The 20,109-nt window shown below is 41.8% G+C and overlaps 1 protein-coding gene across 1 annotated transcript in view; it reads left to right on the top strand.

Annotated features, from left to right (window-relative positions):
• The window catches only part of LOC133543159 (A disintegrin and metalloproteinase with thrombospondin motifs 7), a 292,170-nt gene that overhangs the window by 100,671 nt on the left and 171,390 nt on the right, over positions 1-20,109 (top strand). The window contains exons 5-6 of the mRNA XM_061887652.1: positions 5,191-5,274; positions 17,013-17,137. Of these exons, the coding sequence (XP_061743636.1) occupies positions 5,191-5,274; positions 17,013-17,137 (209 nt within the window). The remainder of the gene's footprint in view (positions 1-5,190; positions 5,275-17,012; positions 17,138-20,109) is intronic.

Raw genomic sequence — 20,109 nt, 5'->3', positions numbered from 1 at the left:
ACACATTATCTGTATACAATATTGCTTGCATTTCTGATAGTTTTTTGTGTGTCATGTTGTTCCAGACCACAGCAAACGTTTCCCAGCTTATGATTGTAATAAATCCATTAGAAGAAGACAGCCTGACGTTTCCTTAAACTTGGACACACACATCTATACCTTTGACAATTCTAAGCCAGTAATTTCCAGACGTTATCTCATCCCTTGAGAAGCGTCCATTTTACTAATGATTTCCAATGTTGTAAAAATGTATAGAACACGATTTAAAATACAACATTTCTGTCAACAAAGATTTGCGTCAACCTTTGATAGTAGGCCAATATAGCCACTTACATCATGTGTTGCCTCCATTATAACACTTACATAAGGCTTTTAATTTTTAGCGGCTCCAGACAGATTTAATTTTTTTTTTTTGTATTTTTGGTCAAATATGGATCTTTCAACGTTTTGGGTCGCCAACCCCTGAACTAAGCAGTCTAATACGTAGTAGCCTTGTTTGCTTCACTGCGTAACGTCACTTTCATTCCTTTCAGTTTCCAACAACCTCCATTATGTCTTAGAAGTGTGAGACAAACTCTACTGGGGGTTGGAATGCCAAACAAAAGGAAGAAGTAAAAAGTGACATAAAATTAGGCATCGTATAACGCTCAGACATTTATGTCCTTCATGTGTTCTGTGTACAGTATAGGGAATGACGTCGGTGATCATTTATGTAGGAACAAGACCTAAACCCAAATGTTCATCACAATTGCAGGAACAGAACCCGTTAGTAACCCCATAACCTGTAAATTTATTTACTGATTTTCTACCAATGATGCGGTGCCTATCCCGGCCCACTTTGGGCCAAAAGCAGACTGATCATTAATCCCCAAACTCATCTCTCCGTCTAGATAGATCCTGTTCGTGGGCCTGTTCCGGCTTGCTTGTTTGACACCTCTGGGTTAATCCATTCCATAATTTATCCGTTAGTGAAGAAAAATCCTTTAACTGCACATTTGTATAAACCACAGGGGGAAAAAGTGGCGGTTTGTATAAATCGTTAGACAGAAATGTCAAAAATCGCAAACCCTGTTGCTCGCGACACTCCTGACACTTGGCCACGATGTCAACCCACTATTTTAGAAACAATGCAGTAAAGTAATCTACACCAGGGCTTTTTAACTGAATTATTTTCCAGGGACCACATTACTAGAAAGTGAGGGTGGCCACACTTCTATCCTTCACTATCATTCTTATTTTAAGAACCAGCATCCTTTGTTGGGGAAATTTGTTTATAGTGTATTTATTTTGAGTTTTTGGGGTTATAAAAAAAATTAAATGCACTGTTATGCAAAATTGTAGTGCCCACTGCAATGGATGCTCATCTCCAAGAGTTGAAATATAAATGCAAGTTATCTGCCAATGTTTTTACACTGGTCCATGTTGTTCAGGAGCACTTGTGTTTTTTTAGGAATTTGAAGCAAAAATGTTAGTCTCTACGAGGGTTGTGCGGTATACTGGTATCAGTATAGTACCGCGATACTCCATCCATCATCCTGAGCTTATCCGAGGTCGGGTCGCGGGGGCAGTAGCCTAAGCAGGGAAGTCCAGACTTCCCTCTCCCCAGCCACTTGGTCTAGCTCTTCCCGGGGGATCCCGAGGCGTTCCCAGGCCAGCCGGGAGACATAGTCTTCCCAACGTGTCCTGGGTCTTCCCCGTTGCCTCCTACCGGTTGGACGTGTCCTAAACGGCGTTTGGGTGGCATCCTGACCAGATGCCCGAGCCACCTCATCTGGCTCCTCTCGATGTGGAGGAGCAGCGGCTTTACTTTGAGTTCCTCTCGGGTGGCAGAGCTTCTCACCCTATCTCTAAGGGAGAGCCCCGCCACCCGGCGGAGGAAACTCATTTTGGCCGCTTGTGCCCGTGATCTTATCCTTTCGCTCATGACCATAGGTGAGGATGGGAACGTAGATCGACCGGTAAATTGAGAGCTTTGCCTTCCGGCTCAGCTCCTTCTTCACCACAACGGATCGATACAACATCCGCATTACTGAAGACGCCGCACCGATCCGCCTGTCGATCTCACGATCCACTCTTCCCCCACTCGTGAACAAGACTCCTAGGTACTTAAACTCCTCCACTTGAGGCAGGGTCTCCTCCCCAACCCGGAGATGGAACTCCACCCTTTTCCGGGCGAGAACCATGGACTCGGACTTGGAGGTGCTGATTCTCATTCCGGTCGCTTCACACTCGGCTGCGAACCGATCCAGCGCGAGCTGAAGATCCCGGCCAGATGAAGCCATCAGGACCACATCATCTGCAAAAAGCAGAGATCTAATCTCGCGGCCACCAAACCGGAACCCCTCAACGCCTTGACTACGCCTAGAAATTCTGTCCATAAAAGTTATGAACAGAATCGGTGACAAAGGACAGCCTTGGCGGAGTCCAACCCTCACTGGAAATGTGTCCGACTTACTGCCAGCAATGCCGCAATATTTGGCACAATACCGCCTCTGAAAAGTACCGGTCCACAACGTCCCTGTCGTTGTCACGTAGTGTCATTGCTGTTTTACGAGCAGACAAGCATGTTCAGCAGCGCACAATCACAGAATACTTACAAACAGACCACGTGTGTAGACAGAAAAGGGAGAACGGACACATTTTGACTGAAAAAAATAACAATAAAGGTGAAGTTATAACACCGAAACGCTAGCGCCGAAGGTCCATTCGCAGTCAGCAGAGTTTTAGCTACTTTTAGCTAAGGGACGGCGTGGCGCAGTGGAAGAGTGGCCGTGCGCAACCCGAGGGTCCCTGGTTCAATTCCCACCTAGTACCAACCTCGTCACGTCCGTTGTGTCCTGAGCAAGACACTTCACCCTTGCTCCTGATGGGTGCTGGTTGGCGCCTTGCATGGCAGCTCCCTCCATCAGTGTGTGAATGTGTGTGTGAATGGGTAAATGTGGAAGTAGTGTCAAAGCGCTTTGAGTACCTTGAAGGTAGAAAAGCGCTATACAAGTACAAACCATTTATCATTTATTTACTTCTTAATCACTAATCCTCGCCTCCATGGCGACAAATAAAGTAAGTTTCTTACAAGTATCATCCCTGCAGGACGAGGAATAGCTAAACATGCTTCACTACACACCGTAGCTCACCAGCGTCACAATGTAAACAAATGCCATTGATGGATCTACACCTAACATCCAATGTAATGATACCAAGTACAGAAACGTATACTACTATGATTACGTTGATATTTTTTGGCATCACATCATCTGCTTTCGTTTTTAAAAAATGTATATCATGTTTATGAACTCAGTAAATATGTCCCTGGACACATGAGGACTTTGAATATGACTTGGTATCGGATTGATACCCAAATTTGTGGTATCATCCAAAACTAATTTAAAGCATCCAAACAACAGAAAAATAAATTATTATTACATTTTAACAGAAGTGTAGATAGAGCATGTTAAAAGAGAAAGTAAACAACTTTAACAGTAAATGAACAAGTAGATTAATCATTAATTTTCTACTACTTGTCCTTTATAATGTTGACAAAATAGAATGGGAAATGATACAATATGTTACTGCATACGTCAGCAGACTAATTAGGAGCCTTTGTTTGCTTACTTACTAATAAAAGACAAGTTGTCTTGTATGTTCACTATTTTATTTAAGGATAAACTTGCAATAGGAAACATATGTTTGATGTACACTAAGATTTTTGTGTCAAAGGCCTACTGAAACCCACTACTACCAACCATGCAGTCTGATAGTTTATATATCAATGATGAAATATTAAAATTGCAACACATGCCAGTACGGCCGGTTTAGTTTACTAAATTGCAATTTTGAATTTCGCGCGAAGTATCCTGATGAAAACGTCGGTACGTATGACGTCTTGGATTGTAGCGGACATTTTTTTCCAGCCCGATCCCAGCTATGAGTAGTCTGCTTTAAACGCATAATTACACAGTAATCTGGACATCTGTGTTGCTGAATCTTTTGCAATTTGTTCAATTAATAATGGAGAAGTCAAAGAACAAAGATGTAGGTGGGAAGCGGTGTATTGCAGTGCCTTTAGCGACACAAACACAGCCGGTGTTTCCTTGTTTACATTCCCGAAAGTGAAGCTTTACTATGGATCAGAGCGGTCAAGCGAACATGGTTCCCGACCACATGTCAACTGGCAGGTTTCGGTGAGAAAATGGTGGTAATAAGTCGGCTCTTACCATAGACATGAGCGGAGCTTACGTCGTTCCTCGTGTAAAAAGAGGCAGCTGCGACTCTCTTGCCACCTCTCTGGCTTCCCTCAGAGACACTGGCGGTCACCACACCTGTGGCCACACCCCTCCGACTTTCAGGTAAGACTGTATAATCAAAAAATGTATATTTTGTTTTTTTTCTTACTGTACCGAAAATTAACCGAACCGTGACTTCTGAACCGAGGTACGCACTGAACCGAATTTTTTGTGTACCGTTACACCCCTAGCTGTTAGTATATTAAATAAATACTAATAAAAATATATTTTTTACAAACAGGAAGTTGCGGGAATGTACATATGATCCTCTGCTTACATCTCATTGTGCAACATTTGAATGTTTTAATGGGAACTAAATGCAATGTCTGGAAAGGGATACAAATTATTTCCAAAGCAGGACCCCCACCCACATAAACAATACAAGTACACAGTTCATGAAAAACAATATTTTTTGTTATTGTCATTGTAAGTGGGCCTAAACACTTAAATTAGAAAATAACCTCATTGAAATGACTGCTTTCATTTTATTATAATAATAAAAGAATGTCTGTCTATCCGTGTTGGCCCTGCGATGAGGTGGGGACTTGTCCAGTGTGTAACCCGCCTTCCACCCGAATGCAGCTGAGATAGGCTCCAGCAACCCCGAAAGGGACAAGCGGTAGTAAATGGACGGATGGAGATTGAACTTATTTAGTCAGGTTTGGGACAGGTGTGCTTCTGGTGTGGCCACAGTGTGCACGTCTGATGTTGCTCACATGTGCTCCACTGAATGCTCAGGGAGTGTTTGCGTTTGCTCACACACATGAACAATTAGAGGGAACATTGCCGACGACCAGCGTAGAATACACTTCTGATAAATGATAGCAATATTAAAACTAATATGACAAGTAATATTTCATGTACTTTATCCACTCACCCCCAACTGTTTTTGTCTTGTGTTTTGCAGGTAGCAGGTCTTTTCCAAGATGCCAGTATTGGAAACGCGATCAACATCGTTGTAGTTCGACTCATACTACTGGAGCAGGATGAGGTGAAATTTTAAGACTTCATTTGGTCACGATTGAGATGTTAATTCAAGTCCACAGCACGGCAATAACCTTTCTGAACAAGGCCTCGGAGCTCAGTGCTTATTTGAGCGGCCTTGATTGAAGGCTGCCTCAAGGTGAAACTCAAACTGCAATTTCGTGTTTCACATTCTTCGAATAGTTTGGCCAGCAGGCCAACTGATTTGCGCCCCGCATTTTTACGATCATACCCGTGTTGTTAAGAAGTTGACACGGAGGCCTGAAGTAATGACAACTTTTGGTCACCTCCAACTGGGGTGGGAACATTAATTGTATCCCACAGGGAGGATATGTGAATACGCCGGATTCATTATTGGCCTCTGCATCCGCGTAGGTTTTTCTTCTGCAAAACGCAGGTCAATTTTTCATCCCGCTTCCAAGTTTGTAAAAGTCCTTGAGCCAGAATGACTACACTTTTAAGTTTGACTAAATCCTTACGTTATTGCTTATACAGCTGTACCTCAACTTACTTGCTCAATTGGTTTCGTTGTCAAGCTCAATACTCTAAACCATGGGTGGGGAACCTATGGCTCTGGAGCCAGATGTGGCTCTTTTGATTACTGCATCCGGCTCTCAGGTTAATCTTAGCTGGCATTGCTTAAAGGGGAACATTATCACAATTTCAAAAGGGTTAAAAACAATAAAAATCAGTTCCCACTGGCTTGTTGTATTTTTTGAAGTTTTTTTCAAAATTTTACCAGTCCCGGAATATCCCTAAATAAAGCTTTAAATTGCCTTATTTTCGCTATCTTCCAAACCACTATCCATTTCCCTGTGACGTCATACAGGGCTGCCAATACAAACAACATGGCGGTTACCACAGCAAGATATAGCGACGTTAGCTCGGATTCAAACTCGTATTTCAGCGGCTTAAGCGATTCAACAGATTATGCATGTATGGAAACAGATGGTCGGAGTATGAAGAAACTGAAGCTATTGAGCGAATAGCTATTGACGCTATTCGGCCATAGCGTGGGTGTACCTAATGAAGTGGCCCATAGCATGGCTGCCTTATTGGCATCACCGGTAAAATGTGCGGACCAAACGATCAGGACTTTCGCATATTGTGACACCGGAGCAACTTAAATCCGTCGATTGGTAAGTGTTTGTTTCGCATTAAATGTGGGTATCTAGTTTCAAATGTATATACAGCTAGTGTAAATAGCATGTTAGCCTCGATTAGCGTAGCATGTTAGCATCGATTAGCTGGCAGGCATGCTGTGACCAAATACGTCTGATTAGCACATAAGTCAACAACATCAACAAAACTCACCTTTGTGATTTTGCTGACTTAATCGTTGCAAATGCATCTGCAGGTTATCCATACATCTCTGTGCCATGTCTTTCTTAGCATCGCCGGTAAAATGTGGAGACACTCTGGCACATTCAATGGGGGTCTGGCGGCAGATTTCTTGCCAGTGGTGCAACTTGAATCCCTCCCTGTTAGTGTTGTTACACCCTCCGAAAACACACCGACGATGCATGATGTCTCCAAGGTTCCAAAAAATAGTCGAAAAAAAGGAAAATAACAGAGCTGAGACCCAGTGTTTGTAATGAGGAAATGAAAATGGCGGGTGTGTTACCTCGGTGACGTCACGTTCTGACGTCATCGCTAAAAGACTGATAAACAGAAAGTCGTTTAATTCGCCAAAATTCACCTATTTAGAGTTCGGAAATTGGTTAAAAAAATACATTGCCTTTTTTCTGCAACATCAAGGTATATATTGACGCTTGCATAGGTTTGGTGATAATGTTCCCCTTTAACACAATAATTAATGAATAATTCCACTGGTAATCAGTGTGAAAAATAACGTTCAAAATATAAAAAAATTCTCATCGAATTTTTACCCATCCATCCGTTTTTTACCGCACCTGTTCAAGGAGTCAAGAATGGTAAGAATAATTTTATTCATTATTAGTTAGCTTCAGAATGAAAATATTATTAAAAGGAATAACAGACGTGTTATACCCTAATGTTTGTTTTACATTTAAAAGCACAAATGTTGTATTTAGTGCTAAAAAAATATTATATGGCTCTCATGGAAATCCAGTTTAAAATATTTGGCTTCCATGGCTCTCTCAGCCAGAAAGGTTCCCGACCCCTGCTCTAAACACTTGTGAATCAAATCAGCACAGCCCATTGAAACCCATTTAATCAGAGATTGGGCCAAACAAAACACCTTAATTATAGCATGCCTTTTGAAAATAAAAATAAAGTATATTTTGGATAATAAATGTTGTATGAAAAACAATACAATATTCACAGATAATACACAGATCATTTATTCTGTATTATCAGAACCACAAGTTGCAGTACATTGGATTTATTAGTGTCTATACCAGGGGTGTCAAACGTAAGGCCCGCGGGCCGGATCAGGCCCGTGAACAGGTTTTACCCGGACCGTGGGATGAGTTTGCTAAGTATAAAAATGAGCCGAAATTTTTGAATGAAAGAAACTGCTGTTCTAAATGTGTCCGCTAGATGCCGCAAGAGCAATTTGTTGTATCTTTGTAGATTATGCTACATATGCAAGAAAAATAAACCATATGAAAATGGACAAACTACATAAATAACATCCCGTAATTTTGATATTATTTTTGGATCTCGACAGATTGAAAATTAACACCAATGAGTTGACTGATGAACATTATCACATAATTTATTCAGAAAGAATAAACGACAAATAAAGATAAAATACTATTAACCGCAACATGTAAGTGTAAAACAAACCCAACATTGATTTGTGCATTTCCGTAATGTGCTTTTTCTATTTTTAAACAAAGAAAACAATATGAAGTTGTCTTTATTTTTACGTTATCGTGCCGTTATTTTACCAGCCCACTTGAGAGTAGATTTTTCTCCATGTGGCCACTCATCTAAAATGAGTTTGATAACCCTGGTCTCTACTCTACTTTTATTGTAGTCTATTTTTATTGTCTGACTTATTGTCCCCCTTTTTCTGTTGCTGTTACAAATGCCTTAATTTACCCATAATTTGAATTTATTTGAATTTAATAATGGAAATCCCCTTGAGATGCAGCATCTCTTTTTCAAGGGGGACCAAAGACATTTAAAATTAACACAATACAGTACAACACAGGACAAGTTACACAACAAACACTTAGTTTTCTGTATACCAGAAAATGTACTACAATACTTTGATGAAGTAATAATGTAGAGCATAGGTGTCAAACTCAGGCCCGCGGGCCAAATTTGGCCCGCCGTGTTATTTCATTTGACCCTTGAGGCAATATCAAATTAACATTAGAACTGGCCCGCCGGTGTTATACAGCGGTGCCGCTGTAACACCGCATTCTCCAATTTCCCGGGAGACTCTCGAATTTCAGTGCCCCTCCTGAAAATCTCCCGGTGCAACCATTCTCCCAAATTCCACCCGGACAACAATATTGGGGGTGTGCCTTAAAGGCACTGCCTTTAGCGTCCTCTACAACCTGTCGTCAAGTCTGTCACGTGATATATGTGGCTTCTACGCACATGTAAGTAAATGCAAGGCATACTTGATCAACAGCATACAGGTCACACTGAGGGTGGCCATATGAACAACTTAAACACTGTTACAAATATGCGCCACACTGTGAACCCACATCAAACAAAAATAACAAACACATTTTGGGAGAACATCCGCACTGTAACACAACATAAACACAATAGAACAAATACCCAGAACCCCTTGCAGCACTAACTCTTCCGGACCACCTGAGCCCCGACATTAACTAAGCAGTAAAAAGGCCTGAATGGTTGATTTATTCATTGCTATATTATTTTAAAATGTATTAGCCTGTGGAAAAAGTTAATGTTGATATTTACCTCAGAAGGCTGCAAATACAAAAGAGGCATTCATTTTTAATTTAATTTGATTTGATATCCCATTAATATTTTTTTTTAATTATTATTGTTATTATTTGAAACTCAATTTTGCATGTCACTATAAAGTTATATAGTCCTTGGTTGTTCAATATTCAATGAAAAACGTTTTTGGGTCCCTATTAAAAAGTTAATTTGTTCAACCTCGGCCCCCGGCTTTGTTCAGTTTTAAATTTTGGCCCACTCTGTATTTGAGTTTGACACCCCTGATGTAGAGCATTGAACCTGGAGAGCGACCGCAGTTTCACTTGTAGGGTTAGATAGTCGCCTCCGTAGTTACAGCAGAAGTTTGCTCTCACCGTACCCGGACTGCTCAATCCCGGTGCGGGGAGCTCACGCAAGAAGTGTCGCTTCGAACGTTGGTCGTTTTTATCCATCTATCCATCATCTTCTGCTTATCCGGTGGTCGTTTTTTACTTCGGAGAAAAATACTTCTAAAGGGTCTCCTATGAGCGGGTTCTCTGCCTGACACACCATCAGCAGCTTATCCATATTTTCATGGATAAATGTCTGCCGTTTTTGCAGACACAAAAGCTGGCTCCTGCTGTCTGTCTGGTGCTGAGTCTGTCACTAACATTGGTACACTTAAACTGACTTGCAAGTTGATTGTTTTTCAATGAATAACAAAATAATAACCATAAAGCAAGGTCATTAACACTCACTTTTTCCATTCCCATGTTTGTAAAACGAGTTGTCGGTCTGTGGCTAAAAGCTATTGCTAGCGAGGGGTGTTTTTGTGAAGTGAATTATATTTATATAGCGCTTTTCTCTTGTGTGACTCAAAGCGCTTTTACATAGTGAAACCCAATATCTAAGTTACATTTTAAACCGGTGTGGGTGGCACTGGGAGCAGGTGGGTAAGGTATCTTGCCCAAGGACACAACGGCAGTGACTAAGATGGCGGAAGCGGGGATCGAACCTGGAACCCTCAAGTTGCTGGCACGGCCACGCCACCAAACAAGCTATATTGCCCCCATTTTGGGCCCATTTTAAAGGGGAACTGCATTTTTGGGGGAATTTTGCCTATCGTTCTCTATTATTATGAGAGATGTGACGATAGATGTTATTTTTATTTTTTGCATTCTAAATATTAAATACATGCCATCAAAAAGTCCGCTTACAATGGAGCCTATGAGAGTCGCACGATTCCAACTAGTATATTGTGAATAAATTGAGAACAGGAAGTGAACAAAAGTTTTTCCTTTACATAGCAACTTTTATGTAAAGGAAAAGGGGGAAGATATAAATAAGCTGTGCTTCTTCCTACTCATTTTCGAACATGTTTGATAGAGGAACTGGAAATTTTGATGTATCATGTTGTATGCATGCATGTTCGAAATAAACTCAAACTCGACTCAACTGAACTACAAAGCACTTAAAAAACACCTACAATCAGGTTTTATATACATAAAAGGGGTGTAACGGTACACAAAAATTTCGGTTCGGTACGTACCTCGGTTTAGAGGTCACGGTTCGGTTCATTTTCGGTACAGTAAGAAAAGAACAAAATATAATTTTTTTTATTTACCAAATTTGTAAACAATTGCTTTATCCTTTTAACATTGGGAACACTAATAATTCTACCCATGTTAATCCACATTAAACTGCCTCAAGTTGTTGCTTTGATTAAATAAAATTAAAAAAAACTTTCTTCTACATACAAAAAGTGCAACATTAAACAATTTCCATTGGACCTGTTTAATATCAACTCATGCTTAATTTATTACAGCATTTTGGAAGCCTGTAGTTGACTTGTATTATGTAAATGTTGTATTTTTATCAACATGTGATAGCAGGCACCCTGCCATTCACAACTAGGCTGCTACATTACTAATGATTCATGTAACTATAGCTGAAAAATAGTACAATTGCAATAGGAGAGACTATTCATCCCTAAACACAATGGAGTTCAATGAAATAACAGACAGACAGGGCTTTGCTGCCCCTAACACACACACACATACAGCAAAATGAGCTAATGTTACGCTAAAAGCTAATTAGCCTTCACCTCAAGCCTATACTGTGAACTAGCTGAGCTGCAGTTTAAGATTCTAGAAGGTCAACGGGCCATAGTGATGTTTGTAATAGTTGTGACTGTGAACTGTTTAGTATAATTTGGGTAGAGTCCGCTGCTCCCCTGCTAAACGAATATCTCTGCTAGACGCTGAAGCATTGACTACATGCGTTCTGAATACGCACTGCTGATTGGCTGTTGCATTGCTCTGAATACGCACTGCTGATTGGCTTTGTATGTAACCAATCAGATGGTTGTGTGGGCGGGACAATGATGGGTGCTCACTGCTCAGACAGAGGCAGAAAGCAGAGCAGCTTGTGAAGGCTTCTGCTTCCAAACTCGTTCGGTACGCCCACGTGCCGAACCGAAACGGTTCAATGCAAATACACGTACCGTTACACTCTTAATACATGATGTAATGTAGTAACAAGCACATTTATGCACATGATAAAACATCACTTACCATACAAGCTCTGCTGTCATTAGGACGGCAACTGCTAGGATGTTAATATATTTTCCTATTTAGATTAAAAATGTCTCATAATCCTCGCGAAAAAGTGGTGGGGAGACGGCAGGGGGGACCAAGTGTCTTTTCGTGTCGTTCTGGCCATTTTCGGCTCCTAAATGGCTGCCAGAATACCTTGTCGGAATACCTCCTCAGACTTGTTCTGTCCAGGTGAAATGCACGATTTATTATCCAGAATAAATTTACAGGAAGCAGCAAACCAGTCAATGATTTAAACATAGGCGCACATCAGAATGATCACTGCGCCGCTATAAATAGTTTGTAGCCATAGCGCTTATAGTAACAATATCACTAATACTTGGTTAATATTCACGTCATGAAATGTAAATCGAGTATTGTTGGCGGTTTTTGAATGGTTATTTATTGGATTTTATGGGTGAAATAGCCGTGGCCCCATTGGTTCTGCTCTAAGCAGACTTTTGTTTACGTTCAATGTTTAAAAATGCATTTAAAAAATCCATCCGTTGTCATGTCTTTTCATAATGATTGTGAACAAAAAAAGTGCAGTTAAACAAAAGTTACTTCTGAAAATCACCCACCTGTTCCCAATTAGCCTGGACACCTGTCGGATGTTCCAAATAAGCGTTTGATGAGCATTCCTCAACTTTATCAGTATTTATTGCCACTTTTCCCAACTTCTTTGTCACGTGTTGCTGGCATCAAATTCTAAAGTTAATGATTATTTGCAAAATAAAAATGTTTATCAGTTTGAACATCAAATGTGTTGTCTTCGTAGCATATTCAACTGAATATGGGTTGAAAATGATATGCAAATCCTTGTATTCCGTTTATATTTACATCTAACACAATTTCTCAACTCATATGGAAACCGTTTTTTTCTGAAATGGATTCAACTAACGATTGCACAATTTAGATCAGGGGTCACTAACGCGGTGCCCGCGGGCACCAGCTAGCCCGTAAGGACCAGATGAGTCGCCCGCTGGCCTGTTCTAAAAATAGCACAAATAGCAGCACTTACCAGTGAGTTGCCTCAATTTTTTAAATTGTATTTATTTACTAGCAAGCTGGTCTCGCTTTGCTCGACATTTTTAATTCTCAGATAATTAAAAATCCAAGAAAATATTTTAAAGACTTGGTCTTGTTGCGATCTGTGACTCAGATCTTCACATGTTTATTTTTCCATCTTTGTTTCATTCTCTTCTGACCCACTTACTTCCTGTTTAGTCCGTTACCATGGTTACACATTGATTTCACCTGCTCCTCGTTTTCTACACACCTGGTTCTCCTTGATTTCTCCCTATATAAGCTTTCCTCTTTTCTTTGTTCAGTCTCGGATCCTAATTTGCCCACGCGCAACAGTGACGACTCTCGACCTGCATCTTTGTATGTATATTCTCGCTAGCTTTTACGCTAAGCCATTTGTTGATTCCAGCTCACATGCTGAGGAACTGTTTTTCTGTTTTTGGTTTGCTTTCTCTTTACAGCAGTGTTTTTGTTCCTAGCCTTTTATTATTTAATAAATCCATTTATAACTTACCTTGTTGTGTTCATCGCTTCGACGCATCCCCGGAAGAACCAATCCGGCATTACAATGCCACACAAGCGTCACAGTAGGATCCGAGCATCAAGATGTTTTTCCGCGTCGAAACCACGGGAGGAACCCTTCGACTTGGGTTTGTGGTTGGAGCTCGTGGCTTGGGAGCAGGAAAGACTTGACTGTGGGCCTGAAGTCCCCTCCGAAGCCGTTCGCGCTGCCCCGAAGAGGCGGGGGGTCCAGTGGAGAGGCCCCCCGCACGGCAGTAATGTTCCAGCACCACTTATTCCTCCCCATGGACACAGCAAGTTTCACCCCGTCCAGGATTCACCCGTCATTACCGGTAATCCTGCTTGTTTTTTTTCAAATCATTCCTTAAGCTGCCATGACACTTTTTCTGACACAAGCGATGACGTCAATTGGGGAACGCCCACCGGTGACGCAACACCGGCCTCTGTTGATGACATTTTTTCAGAAGATTTTTATATTGTGGACAGTAATTCTCATTCCCAACCTTTTTTGAATATCAATAACATTCATGACAAGATACAGAATTATCAGGATATTTTTTCTTATTATTCTAGTCAACCTCAGTCACCTAGTTTTTCTCCTACACCTCCTTTAAAACCTCATTCTCCGGCCAAGTCCAAGGTGTTTCCTCCCTTTTCTAAAGGAAATTCTGGACAAATTAAAGGGGAGGAGTCGGCCCGCCTCCAAGCCTCCCACCACCCTCCCTTAAGGTCAGTCCCTGACCATAGGGAACGGGTCTGGGATCCCCGTCTGGAGGAAGGGGCTATGACCTATAGCTGTGCTACGGAGGTAGCACAGATACTACCCTCTAAACCACAGCCACCATGTAGACCTCCTCCACCTGTTTTTCCCCCGGCCAAGTCTCAACGGCCTTGTAGACCTCCTCCACCTGTTTTTCCCCCGGCCAAGTCTCAACGGCCTTGTAGACCTCCTCTACCTGATTTTTCCCCGGCCAAATCTCAACGGCCTTGTAGACCTCCTCCACCTGTTTTTCCCCCGGCCAAGTCTCAACGGCCTTGTAGACCTCCTCCACCGGTGTTCGGACTCGCGAGGTCATTACCTCCAGCACGTCCTCCACCACCGGTGTTCTGCACTGCTCCCAGTCTGGTTCTCACACCAGCTCCCAGCCTGGTTTTCACACCAGAAAATGTTGCTAGCCTGGTTCTCAAGCCAGCACTAGACTCCCACCTGGTTCTCACACCAGCCTCCGACCCAGAACTGGTTCTCATACCAGTTACAGACTTTAGCCTGGAGCCCACTCCAGTACCAGCTCCAGAGCTGGAGCCTACTCCAGTACCAGCTCCACGCCGCCAAGCGCCGGTACCAGCTCCACGCCGCCAAGCGCCGGTACCAGCTCCGCGCCGCCAAGCACCGCCGACGACGGGGCTGGAGCCCACACCAGCGTCGACGACGGGGCTGGAGCCCACACCAGCGTCGACGACGGGGCTGGAACCTTCACCTGTGTCGACAGGGCTGGAGCCCACTCCAGTGCCAGCTCCTCGACAAGCGCCGGTACCAGCTCCACGCCGCCAAGCACTGCCGACGAAGAAGCTGGAGCCCACACCGGCGCCGACGATGAGGCTGGAGCTCACACCAGTCACGACTCCTGCGGCTCCCAGGCCGCCTCCGACGACTCCTGCGGCTCCCAGGCCGCCTCCGGCGGCTCCCAGGCCGCCTCCGACGACTCCGGCGGCTCCCAGGCCGACTCCGACGACTCCGACGACTCCGGCGGCTCCCAGGCCGCCTCCGACGACTCCGGCGGCTCCCAGGCCGCCTCCGACGACTCCGGCGGCTCCCAGGCCGCCTCCGACGACTCCTGCGGCTGCAGCACCCGCATCATCCTCGCCAGCTGCACTCGGGCCTGCTTTGGCTGCAGTCCCCGCACCCTCGTCTGCTGCTTCCAAGCCTGCTGGGATTTCGGTGCTGAGGCGTCGTCCACCACGTCGACCACGGGCGTGGCCTCTGCGAGGTCATCCTCCTCGCCAGACACTCCCTCCTCCATGTCGGCCACGGATGTGGCCGTGCCCGGGTCGTCCGCCTCGCCGGGCACCTCATCCTGCGAGGCGGCCACTAATGTGGCCTTTTCGAGGTCGCCCGCCAAAACTTGTTCGGCAGCAGCGTTCCACCCGCCGCCGCCACATGATGTGTCCTCGGTGGATTCGGGGACATGCGATCTGGCGACCCTCCACCGTGGCCTCCCTCCGCCCTCCCTTCGTTTGTGGACTCTGTTTTTGGGGAGGGGGTTCAAGTTGTTTCTTATTTGTTTTTGTTTTTTTTGAGACATCTGGAATCTGTCTTTTTGGGGGGGGGAATACTGTTGCGATCTGTGACTCAGATCTTCACATGTTTATTTTTCCATCTTTGTTTCATTCTCTTCTGACCCACTTACTTCCTGTTTAGTCCGTTACCATGGTTACACATTGATTTCACCTGCTCCTCGTTTTCTACACACCTGGTTCTCCTTGATTTCTCCCTATATAAGCTTTCCTCTTTTCTTTGTTCAGTCTCGGATCCTAATTTGCCCACGCGCAACAGTGACGACTCTCGACCTGCATCTTTGTATGTATATTCTCGCTAGCTTTTACGCTAAGCCATTTGTTGATTCCAGCTCACATGCTGAGGAACTGTTTTTCTGTTTTTGGTTTGCTTTCTCTTTACAGCAGTGTTTTTGTTCCTAGCCTTTTATTATTTAATAAATCCATTTATAACTTACCTTGTTGTGTTCATCGCTTCGACGCATCCCCGGAAGAACCAATCCGGCATTACAATGCCACACAAGCGTCACAGGTCTTCACTTGTTTAAATAAATTCATTTATTTTTTTACTACGCTTCTTATAACTTTCAGAAAGACAATTTTAGAGAAAAAATACAACTTTAAAAATGATTTTAGGATTTTTAAACACTTTTACCTTTTTACCTTTTAAATTCCTTCCTCTTCTTTCCTGACAATTTAAATCAATGTACAAGTAATTTTTTTTTATTTTTATTGTAAAGAATAAGAAATATATTTTAATTTAATTCTTCATTTTAGCTTCTGTTTTTTTCACGAAGAATATTTGTGAAATATTTCCTCAAACTTATGATTAAAATTCACAAAAATTGTTCTGGCAAATCTAGAAAATCTTTTGAATCAAATTTAAATCTTATTTCAAAGACTTTTGAATTTCTTTTTAAAATGTTGTTCTGGAAAATCTAGAAGAAATAATGATTTGTCATCAAAATTCTAAAATTAATCTTAATCAGGAAAAATTACTAATGTTCCATAAATTCTTTTTGCAATTTTTTCAAAAAGATTCGAATTAACTAGTTTTTCTGGGAAATTGAAGATAAACCGTTTCAAAATTTATTCCCTGTTTTCTCCTCTTTTAAACCGTTCAATTAAGTGTTTTTTTCATCATTTATTCTCTACAAAAAAAACTTTTGTAAAAGGAAAACAAATGTACGACGGAATGACAGACAGAAATACCCATTTTTCAATATATATATAGATTTATTTATTAAAGGTAAATTGAGCAAATTGGCTATTTCTGGCAATGTTTTTAAGTGTGTATCAAACTGGTAGCCCTTCGCATAAATCAGTACCCAAGAAGTAGCTCTTGGTTTCAAAAAGGTCGGTGACCCCTGATTTAGATGAAACCCATTTCTTATTGTATCCGTCCATTAACCACAACTTATTATTTTTCAGTCATCTTGCATTTTCCTCAAAGCTGGACCTTCTTAACTTTGTGGCTTTGTGACATTTGATTTTGCAGGATGACTTAAAGATTTCACACCACGCCGACAATAGCTTGAGCAGCTTTTGCAAGTGGCAGAAAAAGCTGAACTTGAAGGGAGACGATCATTATCTGCACCACGACGTCGCCGTTCTCCTCACCAGGTAAACAACATCTTTAACGGCTAAAGAGGAGTGAGTGACTTATGTGCCCGGAAGCCGTAGGACCCTGCCGTGTGTCGGGCTGTACTAAAGTGTCGTAACTGGCGGCTGAAAGAAGTGATGACACGTTGAAAGTTTGTTAAAAGCGCCGTCAGGCTCCGACAGTATTGCCTTAATTGAAAGTGTTCTCTGACGTTGCCAAAGCCATCACTCATCAGCACACTCCTCCGTGTCGCTCTTTTTCGTTTTCCTCGCTTGGTGATACATTTTTAGTCCGTCTAAGTTTCCTTCCTCTTTTCTCATACTTTCTCACATGTTGTCTTCAGACTGAGCTGGAGCAGGCTACAAGAAAATAATGCATCAATACTCCAGAATAGGCACTGGAATAATGGAGGTCTAAAATAAAACACTTCCTACTTTCTCGCTTTCAAGTAGTGGAATCATTTTTATTTTATTTATTTTGGTTTATTTACGGTTTGTGAAAAATAGGAGATATACAGTCGCGATCAAAAGTTTACATACACTTGTCAAGAACATAATGTCATGGCTGTCTTGAGTTTCCTATTATTTCTACAACTCTTGTTTTTGAGTGATTGGAGCACATACTTGTTGGTCACAAAAAACATTCATGAGGTTTGGTTCTTTTATGAATTTATTATGGGTCTACTGAAAATGTGACCAAATCTGCTGGGTCAAAAGTATACATGTCCCCTTGGCAAGTTTCACTGCAATAAGTCGCTTTTGGTAGCCATCCACAAGCTTCTGGTTGAATTTCTGACCACTCCTCTTGACAAAATTGGTGCAGTTCAGCTAAATTTGTTGGTTTTCTGACATGGACTTGTTTTGTTCAGCATTGTCCACATGTTTAAGTCAGGACTTTGGAAAGGCCATTCTAAAATATCAATTCTAACTTCATAGTCCTGTTGGAACACCCAACTGCGCCTAAGACCCAACCTCCGGACTGATGATTTTAGGTTGTCCTGAAGAATTTGGAAGTAATCCTCCTTTTTCATTGTCCCATTTACTCTCTGAAAAGCAGCAGTTCCATTTGCAGCAAAACTGGCCCAGAGCATAATACTACCACCACCATGCTTGACGGGCCCCTGCGTTTAACAGGGGCCAGGAAATGCCAGCATACAACCCCAATTCTTCGGAGTTTACACTGGCTCCCTGTTCATTTTAGAATTGATTTTAAAACATTGTTGTTTGTTTTTAAATCTTTACATGGACTGGCACCTCAATATATCTCGGACCTTATCCAAATTTACATTCCTGCGCGCGCTCTGAGGTCCGAGAGCCAGTTCCAGCTTGTGGTGCCCAAGACCAGACTTAAGACCAGGGGAGACAGGGCCTTCTCTGTGGTTGGCCCTAAGCTCTGGAACACTCTGCCCCTCCATGTTCAAACTGCTTCCACAGTGGAGTGTTTTAAGTCTCGTCTTAAGACCCACTTTTATTCTTTGGCTTTTACCATTACGTGAGTTGTGTGGGCCTCTGTCCTCTGTTGTCTTCTGTGTTTTTTACTTTGATTTCTATTTTACTGTTTTAATTGATTTTACCCTTTAAAAAATTATTTAATCATATTTATTTTCATATTGTTTTTGTATTGGTTTTATATTTATTTATTTTTTGTTTTTATTCAGTCATTGGTGGAGCATATCATGTTTTAATATTGTTTTTAACATGGCTGTGCAGCACTTCGGAAAACGTTCTTGTTGTTTAAATGTGCTATATAGATAAAATGGATTGGATTGGATTGGTGTTCCTGATATGAAAGGCCTCACCTTTTCTCCTCCAAACATATTTCTGGGTATTGTGACCAAAAAGCTAAATTTATATCATCTGACATCACATGGATAAAGAGGAACATTCTGTGGTCAGATGAAACAAAAATTGAGCTGTTTGGTCACAATCCCCAGCAATATGTTTGGAGGAGAAAAGGTGAGGCTTTTAATCCCAGGAACACCACCCTACTGTCAAGCATGGTGGTGGTAGTATTATGCTCTGGGCCTGTTTTTTCTGCCCATGGAACTAGTGCTTTAAATGGAACAATGAAAAAGGAGGATTACCTCCAAATTCTTCAGGACAACCTAAAATCATCAGCCCGGAGGTTGGGTCTTGGGCGCAGTTGGGTGTTCCAACAGGACAATGACCCCAAAGACACGTTAAAAAAGTTGAAAAGAAATGGTTAAATTAGGCTAGAATTAAGGTTTTAGAATGGCCTTCCCAAATTCCTGACTTAAACGTGTGGAAAATGCTGAAGAAATAAGTCCATGTCAGAAAACCAACAAATTTAGCTGAACTGCACCAATTTTGTCAAGAGGAGTGGTCAAAAATTCAACCTGGAGCTTGGCAGAATCTTGTGGATGGCTACCAAAAGTGCCTTATTGCAGTGAAACTTGCCAAGGGACATGTAACCAAATATTAACATTGCTGTATGTATACTTTTGACCCAGCAGATTTGGTCACATTTTCAGTAGACCCATAATAAATTAATAATAAAAAAAAAAACTTCATGAATGTTTTTGTGACCAACAAGTATGTGCTCCAATCACAAAAAAATAAGAGTTGTAGAAATTATTGGAAACTCAAGACAGCCATGAAATTATGTTCTTTAGTGTATGTAAACTTTGATCGCGACTCTATATATGTTACCATACATATTTGTGTTTGTGTGCATGTAGGTATGTACAGTACATCTAGAAAATATTCAACGCTCTTCATTTTTTACCACATTTTGTTGTTACAGCCTTATTCCAAAATGGAATACATTTATTTTCATCCTCAACAATAGCCCATAGTGCCAATATGAAACCATTTATTTTAGATTTTTTTTTTTTTTGCAAATCTAATAAAAAAAATAAAAATAATCTCAACCCCATAAAGGGTTTGATTGATTGACTGATTGAAACTTTTATTAGTAGATTGCACAGTTCAGTACATATTCCGTACAATTGACCACTAATTGGTAACATCCG

The sequence above is a fragment of the Nerophis ophidion genome, linkage group LG25, assembly GCF_033978795.1.
Source record: "Nerophis ophidion isolate RoL-2023_Sa linkage group LG25, RoL_Noph_v1.0, whole genome shotgun sequence".
NCBI lineage: Eukaryota > Metazoa > Chordata > Actinopteri > Syngnathiformes > Syngnathidae > Nerophis > Nerophis ophidion.
This window is presented reverse-complemented; position numbering and strand designations above follow the sequence as displayed.